The following is a 10,295-nucleotide window of genomic DNA, read 5'->3' as shown; positions in this document are numbered from 1 at the left end:
GCGACCAGAGACTGCAGCCGGGTTTTAGGGCTAATCCTTTCCTCGCAGCCAGTCCGGACAGCACTCGCGTGGGCCGCGCGCAGACACCAGCTCGCGGAGCCTGAGCGCGGGGCTGGAAGGACGCCCGCTGCCGGCGACGCTCGGGGCCCCCGGGGGCCCCCCCCTCCCCGCGCCCAGGCCCGCGCCTCCGGAGGGAGGGAGGGAGGAGGAGGGAGGGAGGCGGCGGCGCGGAGAAGGGGCTTTGCTAATTGCCGAAGCAGGAAGTGAGCACGAGGAGGACGCGGCGGAGAGTCTGGGAGGAGGTGGAGGTGCTGGAGGAGGAGGGGCGCGTCGCAACTGCAGGAGCCGTCCGAGCAGCCCTCCCTGGCCTCCCGCACTCCAGCCCCGACCCCGAGGCCGCGCAGCCCCGCTCGGGCGCCCGTCTGCCCCACCCCGCCCCATGGCTTCTCCGGACGACCCTCTGCGCGCAGGTAAAGTGACACCGCGCCGCGCCCTCCCTGGGAGCGGGAACCGCGGGCCGCGAGCTGGCGGGGCTGGCGGGGCCCAGCCTCCCGCGACCTCCGGGACGACCCCCAGACACAGCGCCACGCCCGTGTTCGCGCGGGGTCGGGCCGGGGACGGCGGCAGCGCCGGGGCCCCGAGGGCGCGGCACGAAGTCCCCCCCACCCCACCCCGCGAGCGGGCGCGCTGGCCCCCATCCTTCGTCACCCCCACGCGTGCGGAGGACGCTCCTGCCCTCTTCCCACGCTGTGGCCCCACCGCTTTTGTTCTGGACTCGGGATCCCAGGTTGAAACAAGTCCCTCAAACCTCTCTGGCAGCCAAGAGCGCAAGGAGTGATTTTCATTTTTTCCTCCCTGGCTCTTCCTTCCTCCCCACTCACATGCCTTCCCAGGTCTCCTTTTCTCTCCTCATTTTCACTTTTATTAAATGGTTTTGTTCCGTATATTGACCCTCAGAGCTATTTCGTAAACTAGTATACACGAAAGCGAGAGCCGGATCCCACCAGTGAGATCCCACCTGTAGAGGACTTTAATTAGAGTGGTCTCTAGTTCTAGCCTTAATTTAAAATACTGTGTGTACCTGAGGACGGAGTCTAGATTTTTCTTTCATCTCTTACTTGAATTTGAAATCCTCCTCAAACTTCACCTTCCAGGATTTCTCTGTCCTTGCTTTCCCACAATCTTGGCCGGGGGGTTCCGCCACGACTGTTGAACACAGGAATGAATGAATGATGTATTTCCCAGAGCACACTGGGGCTTTTTCTTGTTTTGCTGAGGTTGGAAGGGCCAGGGAGAGAACCATATATACAGATACAGAACTGCATGTAACTGCTTAGATAAACGTGTTTCCTATTTTATTGCTTGGGCTTGGGCAGGGCTTGAACATTCCACCATTAAGCTGTGGCTTGAGCAGTTAGGAGGAGACAGCTGAACTGGCATCGTGGTATGCTGGGTTTGGGAGAGTTTCCTGGAGATTCTAAAGAAAGATCTAAATTCTTCAAGTGGGGAATGATAAACATTGTATCGATGGGAGATGGAAAATAAATAAATTGGATATCCTTCCCTCCCCCATACCCATTATTTGGGAAAACAGAAAGGGAAGTGAAGAGAGAAATCCTCCCACCCCGATCCCCACTCACCTCCACATCCACCTTCTCTTCCAAGAATCTAATGGATGAAGTGCCAAGAAGTATTGGGCCTGATTTTACCAACAATGATCTCAGATCTCAAGGATCATGGTGAAAGGCATTCAGAAAGATCTTGGGGATACAGGGATCCACTGAATGAGGACAAGTGTAAAGTCCGCTTGGACCCCTAAAAGTTAATGGCACCAGAGAAGATGAGGCTCAGGAACTACAGCTTAATAGTGATACAATGTGTAAAAAGTTTCAGTGAGTCATAGTGTGAAGAGACCACCAGGGTGGCTAATACAGTCTTAGGTGACCTTATGTAATAGCACTACAGGATCTAGATTTCCCATGATGGTGTTCTTGGTCAGCCCGGCCCTGCCAAAATGGATAGTCACAACCTGGAACAAAAGGTCTCGGAAATCCCAGCATGTGAGGCGTGAAGAGAGGGTAGAATGATAGGAGGGTGTCCTTCGGAAGGAATCTGTCTCCTTGACTAAATTTAAGAGGAAGAACGCAAGTCTGTAGGTGAAATCTTCCTGGCCACAAAGAGGGGAGAGGCCTCCTAAGGTAGAGGTCTCCTCGCCCCTTGGAAAGATGTCAAAGAAAATATTCAGACATCTCAAAGAGGTCCTCATGCCCATCTATTCCCACTTGGAATTCTATCAATAAGGTGAGGGTTCCTCCAGTTAAAAAAAGAAAAAAGATCTAAAATGACTTCCCTTTCTCGTGTAATTTCTGTAACCTCCAGGACACACCCACCTACCCCGCCAGCGCTATAATGAAGCTACAGATGGTACCAATCTGTGGAACTTGTTAAAGGCCATTTTCACGTGTACACCCCTGACCAAGTTCCCATGCGCCCTCACCTGATTTCCTACACTCACCATCTGGGGTGTTCACACCTGCACTTGCCTTTTACCAACCCCTTCGCCAAAAGGCAGCCAGAGTGACCTTTCAAAGACATATCAGTTCCTGTCATTTGTCTACTTAGAAACCTGCATTGGTTTTCTAACAGGTTCTCAGTCCTCAAAAGGTGTCCATAGTCCTCACATCCATCTCTCCCTACCCCTCCAACTGACCGATGCCTGTTCTGTCCCTGCCTCTCTGCCCTTCAATCACACTGCCTCCTTTTTCCTCTGGAGAGCCCTCGTCCCCCCTGCCGCCGAGCCTTTGCACAGGTAATTCTCATTGCTGGGAAGACCCTCTTCGTCTCCCTCCCCTCCCCACTCCAGTTACCTCCTACTTACTCTTCAGACTTGAGCTCACAAGCCCCATGCAGTCTCCATGCACCCTGTTCTTTCTTATCTAGCACTGGCCTCCGTTTCCAGCTGTGGTTATATCCCTGCTGTCTCTCCCCAGCTAGCCTTGAAGCTCTCGGAGGGGGTGCGCGTCCGTGTAGCTAGAACACCTGACACAGTGCTCGGCACGTAGTAAGCCCGGGTGAATGCCTTACTGCCTCACCAAGTGAGTGAAGGAATTTACAAATTTCACCACATGCGCTTCAAACTGTGGGCAGAAGCAGCTTTTCTTGGATTGACATTTTAGAAATGTATTCATCAATTTAGATGTGTTCCCTGATTTTACCTTGTCAGGTTAAAAAAAGAGGACGTTTGTATCTCCACATGCATCTAACGAAGGCTTGTAGATACTTTAGACCATGTTATGAGCTTCATGGAAAGAGACAACTTTTTACACTAAGAAAATGTGTAAGACTGTAGGGGTCACATAGAAGGAAAGTAGTCATGCTTGTTGCAGGATTGCTATCTTACTCTATCTCTGCCACTAATAAAAATCTAACATGGGATGAGTCAGAATCGTCTGTCGGAGGTGAATAAAATCTGGCTCACGTTCATACAGACGTGAAAGCCAGGAACGAAGAAAGAGGCTTTGAAAGCCTGGGTTGAGGAGGAGGTGTGATTCGCTGCAATGAGCTGAGTGCCCAGGGCCACCGGCATGCGGGCATGTGTCCTTCCTTTGTTCTGGGGTCCCTTTTGCACCGCGTGGCATGGCTGGTGGCTGGGAGCAGCTCAGGACGGCCGGGTGGCATCTTACCTCTCCCAGCCCTCCTGTGGGCTCAGGTGGGTCCCAGGTGGCGGCCTGCCCTCCTGGCAAAGCCCAGTAGCACTGGGAGCAGAAACCAGGACCGGAGAGTGAGCGCCGTGTTTGACAAGCCGGACCAGCCAGCTCTTCTTCAGAGGCACCGGGAGCCATGGCATGCTGTAGTTCTCCCTTTCCCCTCTCCCTTCTCCCTCTCCCCTTCCCTCTCTCCTTCCCTGCTGGTGTGCTTTCCCAATGGCCACTTCATCTCTTTTCCTTTCTTACATGCCTGGCTTCTAGATTTTCTTCTCTCTCTCCCAATTACTTCCCCTCGTCTGAATCTCCTCTTTGGTCCCTTTGTCCCCTCTCTTCCCTCCTCCTCCCCTTCCCTGGCCCCTCTTCAGCTCTGTCCCCTCTGCAGGCATGAGCCTGACTGAATGCCTGGCCACCCTCCAGGGAAGTCACTCTTAGGTGGGCACCTTCCTGAGCCCCTGGTCCTTCCTCCACTTGTTCAGCCCCTGCTCTGAGGTCTGAGGATGACAGAACGGGGCTGCTGCAGAATCAGGGAAGAGGAGAGATTGAATCCTGCGTCCACACCACCGCCCAGCATTGCGGCTCTAAGAGCTTTCGGAGTCCCGAATAGGGTTAGGACTCTGGGGCTTCTTCAGAACCAGGAATGAAAACAGCCGTAGGTCAAAAGAAAAGCTATCGCACACACACACAAAATAATAATCACGAATGAAAAATAAGTTGACTCTGAAATCCCAAGTTTGAAGACTTGCCTTGAATTCGTCACTAGAAAGCACCCAAGGCCTCACTCTTGGCTCTGGGTGCCCCGGGAAGGGCAGGAAGCTCTGACATGCTCCCCTCTTCATTGGCTTCCAAAGAACACCCTCAGAGGCCGCCTTTGAACTTCCTCGGAGAAACTGTCTCTCAGAACTGTTGGCCCTCGGCTGCCGGGACTAATGAAGGGAGATGTCAGGACGGAACAGTGCAGCTGTTGGGCAGCTCACGGGGGGCTGTGTTGCAAAATGTGAGATTGTTGCTTCTGAAGAAGCTGTGGGATGTAGTCGGCGGTTCTGATTCTATGGGTGAGATTTGGGTCTTCGAGTGGATGAGGCCTGCTGAGATTTTTGGACTTCGAGTCAATGCTGGAAAGACTAGTGCTTTGGGGGACGTTGGGTGAAGGTATTTTGCACATGGGAAGGACATGAATTTGGGGGGCCAGAGAGTGGGCTGTTATGCACTGCATTTCCCCCCAGAAACCTTGTTGCCCTCCTAACTCCGGTACCTCAGAATGGGACCTTTTTTGGAGCTAGAGTCTGTACAGATGCAATCAAGTTACAATGAGGTCATTAGAGTGGGCCCTAATCTCCTATAACTGACATCTTTGTGACAAGGGAAAATCTGGACAGAGAGATTTCCCCCACTTTCAGTGGTGGTCAGTGCATGAACTTCTAGAACCTCTGAAAGTAGTGGAAAACAGGCACAGGCTGGGCACTAGGTAAGTGGGAGCTCTGGCGGAATTTCAGATGAAGGTGCTGTGGACCTTGGCTTCCTATGTCCCAGTGACATTAGCCCGAAGATGCTCTTTTGCCCCCGGGGGCCCTGCTTCTCACCACTCACGGACCTTTAGAGCCGGAAGGACATGTGGAGGCTCTCTGTTCACCCATGAATATTACAGATTAGGGACAGAGAAACAAGTGATCGTGCAGCCTGCCTACCTCGCTGGCTCTCACCTTCGGTCTTCAAGAGCAAGGCCAGGTGCCCTCTCCAAGGGCCATGCTGCGTGAGTTCACCCTGGGCCTCATGCCTTTTGAGAACTCTCCGGAAGATGTTCATATAAATTAAACATCATCCTCGCTGCCACCAGTGAGATCCTTTTTGGTCAATTGCCAGCTAATTTGGGGAGGTCTGTGCCTTGCTTAGAGTCACCGATCCAGGAGAGGCGAGGTGGCTTTGGGAGGAGGGGACTGCCCGGGACAGCAGAGCAACAGCCGAGAGCCGCCCTGGCCTGAGCTCCCAGGGTCCCCCTTACTGTTTTGGCCCCTCCTGTGCCTCATATCTCAACTGATATCAGAGCCTTGCCTGGGGGACCCCCTGTTGTTCCCTGGGGCCTGTAAAAATAAACCTTTTAATGCTTCCAAATAAACGATTTGATTTCAGACTTAAAAATACTGTAACCGTGCAGCTCCAAGAGCTCTCAGAAATGCTTTAGGACAACTTCCTACTTCCAGGCCAGTATCAGATAACCAGGGTCAGCCCTCCTCCAAATAATCTCTTCCGTACACAGCCATCCGGGCCTTGCAAACAAGGGCAGTTGAGTGCGAACCACAAGGACTTTCCGGGCAGAAGAAGGCATAGGGTCAGGGCAGAGCACATTGGGCGCCACGGGGGCCTGGGTCTGTGAGCGAACTTGGCAATATCGCGCCTGCAAGAACTTTGTCCACGGTCTGATCCACATCAGAGGCTCCAGAGAACATGATCAAAAGCCCTGAAAGTGCCTCCACGGCTGGTTCCGAGCCCATTGCCTTTCCCGACTGCCTTTTCGCCTTGCGGCCATGCCTCAGAAAATGAGAAACCTAAATTCGTTGTGCCCTTCCTATCATAAGTTCCATCTATTCTCAGGGATTTCAGACCAAAGCAAGAGACTTTGGGCCTCCAGACAGGTGCTGTCATTGGCCTGGCCCTTCCTGTTCACCTCACAGCCTCTGGAGACATGCTCAGGTACAACCCAAAGCAGGGTCAGGGTCTGAGGGGAGTGGACGGGGTGCCCACCCCCGGCCTGACCAGAACATCCATCTCCTGGGCCCCCCGACTGCAGGTTACAGGGGAAGGAACCTGAGGCAGCAAGCACTGAGGTCATCCAAGGTCACACTGCGAGGCTCGTCCAAAGTCACACCCCTGCACTTGTTCAAGGCCAGACTGCTGCTCAGCGGTGGCATGGCTGGGAGAGCCAAGGTCTTCTGCATCCGAGCCCAGTCTGCCTTCCTTTTAACTGTGCTGTCGGCATCCTCACTGCCCCTTTTGGTGTAATTCTGCCTTTCCCAGCCATGTCCTCCATTTCCTTCCTCTCATGCTAATTTTTCTGTAGGAAACAAAACTAACTTGTCATAGATACAGTGGGCGGTATCTGCACAGACCCTGTTGAGGGTCATTTAGAAACCACTTCCCCGCCCCCCCCCCCACACACACCCCAGCTCCCCAGGTCCTGCACAGCCCATGGACCTGAAATTCCATTGTTGGTACCTGCTAATATACATACCGCACCCCTGATAGGGGGCATGTTTTAAAGTATTAACATCCAGCTCCACTCTAGTGAAAATGGAATTGTTGAGACAAGGCTGTGATAGGAGGGGTAGGAGGAAGGAACTTGAGGTGGCGTCTACCACCCTCTCTCCAGCCAGAAACCAGAATGAGAAGGATGGAAAGGCAAAACTCAAAAACCAAACTCGGTGAGTTTGGCTGGACATATCTGGAGTACACTAGTATGTCGTGTTCTTTCTCATCTCTCGGCCTTTGCCCATGCTGTTCCCTCTACCTACGATGCTTGTCCCTCCCCTTCTCCTGGCTCACTTCAGCTCATCCTTCCAGGCTCAGCTGTCAGTTCCCCTGCAGGCTCTTCTGCCCTGCTGCTCCCCCCCCCCCCCCCCCCCCCCCCCCACACACACACCCAAGGCTGGGCATGGGCTTCTCCTCTTGTTTCCGTATCATTCTGCGTTTCCGTTACTGAACACTGAGTGCTCTGCGGTCTAAGTGCCTATTACTTGGGCCGCAGAAATCCTGCAAACTCGGAGTGGAATTAGCACCACAAGTGGCTCTTAATTTCTTTACATGGATTTAACTCCATGTTCGAGTCTATATCCTACTGGGCTGCCAGGAAATTCCATCTCAGTCCAAATGGGGCCCTGGGCCCCTCCTTAGCGTCACACAGGAATCCAGGAGGATGTGGTGCTGGGGGAACTAGGGTGGCATCTTGCTAGCATCGATACCCTTGGGGTCTGAGCCTTAGAAGACCCTTGAGATCCAGCAGCCCTCTGCATCTGTGCCAGGCACAAATCACGGGTTTCTTTGCTAGGGCGGGGAAGTCCCCCTTGTGCATCCCCTTATGTGGCCTTGCTACCTCTGGGCCCTGCCAGGGACCAGGGCACAGTCCCACTCATGTGGCTGCAGACGTCTATCCCCCACTCCATGGGAGGACACTGGCAGAAGGCTGTCTCCGTTTGTCCCCACTCCTCTGGGCCACTAATCTCTCCAGTTAATAGGCTGTCATAAAACAGAGAGATGTTCCCTTCACACTGCTTCTCCTTTGGGCATTGTCAACACCTGCCAGGCAAAGATCTGTGAAAAGCCCAGACACATTCTAGAAGGGAGACATCTAGGGAGAACAAACACAAATTAATTTATCAGTAAATCATCTTGATATGCTCGTTTTGATACCCAAAGGCATTTCCTGGGCCTGGTGCCTGGTCCACAGTGTATACTTAATTCAACTTAAGTTGACTCTTGTCTGGTTTAAGGCTTCCACTTAGGGTTTCTTAGGTTGTGCACTGCACAAATCTAGAGGCCCCCACTCAAATGGATTTGGTTCTTTATTAACATAGTTTTCCGGCAGATGTCTGGGCAAGTGTCTTGGAGTGGGAGGGCTCTTTTCTGCTTTGAATAAATTCTTAAGATCTAGTGGTGGCCTCGACCAAGGCCTATACCTTTTTCTGTTTTTCCTCATTCAATTTCTTAAATGCAACAACAAGTGGTAAATAAGAAGCAAAATCTTGGGAGTCAAAATCACTTTTTGTTAGATAATGATCCTGGGAAGTTGCTGACTTTATTAAATTACCTAAACCACAGCCAGAAGCTTAATATTTTTAAATAATTTAAAAAAGCATTACAGAAGAGTGGGAAACATGGAGAGAAGGAGAAATCAGGATCATGTCATCCCTGCTCAAAGTTATAATCAGATAATACCAAAGAGTCATGGGTACCATGTTTGCATAATCCATGGTTATATATAACTCCGAGTGTCTGTAGATCTCTACAGGTAAACTGTTCAAAGTATGGTGTTTTTTTAAAATAACGTTTGTCTTAATCTCTTTCTTGGTGCCGTCTGACCCCATTCCTTCCTATTTCGTTTCTAGTAATGGTTGAAAGTACGTTTTTCTCAAGCCTGACTAGGGCAGCTTGCATGGATATGAAGATAATTCTCAAAGGACACATCTGTGCTCTTAAAGAAAATACTCTCCATTTTTTTTTTTTTTTTTTTTACAGATCATATGGCAAAGGAACCGGTGGAAGACACGGACCCTAGCACTTTATCCTTTAACATGGTAGGTTACAATCTTTACATCAATGGTGACAACTCTTGTTAATCCTTTTTTCCCTTTGCTACATTTTTATTGCTCAGTATTTACACGAAGATCAGAAACCTTGAAGTAAGGTTTTCCCAAGATAAATGTCTTTATCACAGTGTTCTCTGTGATGTAATAAACTTTGGGTTTCTCAGGGCTAAAAATGGTATTAGATTCTGTTCTTGTGATCTTCTTAGATTATATCAGGCCTTTGTATACTTGTCTGTTTTAAATACTTACCTGGCTCCTTTTAACTTCCTCTTCTTCAAAATGCAAAATATTTAATGTGAGATGAAGGAAAAAACAGGACTACCGAACAGTTAACTGGGGGCTGCCCATTGGCTAGCTGGGCACACACTGTTTGGTTCACATGTGCAACAACCCTATAAGGTAAGCTCTGCCCATTTCATAGATGAACAGCTGAGACACAGGGGTTGGGGTAAGTGGCCCACCTTGGAAGCAGCCCAGGCGGGATGCAGACCCAGCAGCTGGCTTCAGGTCCCTGCCCTGCCCTCCCAGAACCAGTCCGTGGTGTGTCTGCTGCTGAAGGTTTACCAAGGATTTCACATACATCGTCTTCATCCTCCAAATAATCACTGAGATGGTAGGACAGCCACCCCATTCTACAGATGAAGTGATGAGTGTTAAGGGATTTGTGTAAAATCACCCAGATGGGAGCCCTGCTCGCCGATATGGAACCGCCTCTTGCTTATGACCAGATCCATGCCTCTGGCAACATCACATGTGTTATTATGCATATAGGGTGTGACACATTCCTTTAAAAAAAAAAAAGTGTTTGGAGGAGAGGAACCGCCCAGTCCATGAAAAATTCTGATTAACTAATTTAGTTAGAATGACATAAAATACACACAACAATATCATTAGACAATATAATTCGATGAAATATCCTGAAGTCTTTGGTGATTCACGAGGCACCTCAGGGTCCTGAAGACCTGAGGTGTTTGTCCTTATGTCTCGAGTCCCCACTGTACATTTTGCTAAGGGACAGCGTGGGGGACAAAGCTGGACGCATGGTGGAAATCAGTATGGAAACATCCCCTGTCCCTACATTCCAGAAGGACAGAGTGTGGGCCGGCCCTGTGGCTATCGCTCACCATTCCCCGTGCTGTAGTCCTGAATGAGAACCTTCGGCGCTAGAAGGTGCACTCCGTTTGTCCTTCCGGTCCCCTTCCCCAGAGCCCAACCTGCGCTGCTCTCAGACGCCCACTCTCTTGCCAACATCAAGGTAGGGTCCGGGGATGTTTCCATACTGATTTCCACC

At 51.0% G+C, this 10,295-nt stretch overlaps 1 protein-coding gene across 1 annotated transcript in view; it reads left to right on the top strand.

Annotated features, from left to right (window-relative positions):
- Window positions 1–439: 439 nt before the first annotated feature.
- Window positions 440–10,295, top strand: part of EDARADD (EDAR associated death domain) — a 57,807-nt gene continuing 47,951 nt past the window's right edge. Inside the window, exons 1-2 of the mRNA XM_044916460.1 lie at window positions 440–470; window positions 8,934–8,992. Coding sequence (XP_044772395.1) covers window positions 440–470; window positions 8,934–8,992 — 90 coding nt within the window. The remainder of the gene's footprint in view (window positions 471–8,933; window positions 8,993–10,295) is intronic.

Source organism: Neomonachus schauinslandi, chromosome 6, assembly GCF_002201575.2.
Source record: "Neomonachus schauinslandi chromosome 6, ASM220157v2, whole genome shotgun sequence".
Classification (NCBI taxonomy): domain Eukaryota; kingdom Metazoa; phylum Chordata; class Mammalia; order Carnivora; family Phocidae; genus Neomonachus; species Neomonachus schauinslandi.
This window is presented reverse-complemented; position numbering and strand designations above follow the sequence as displayed.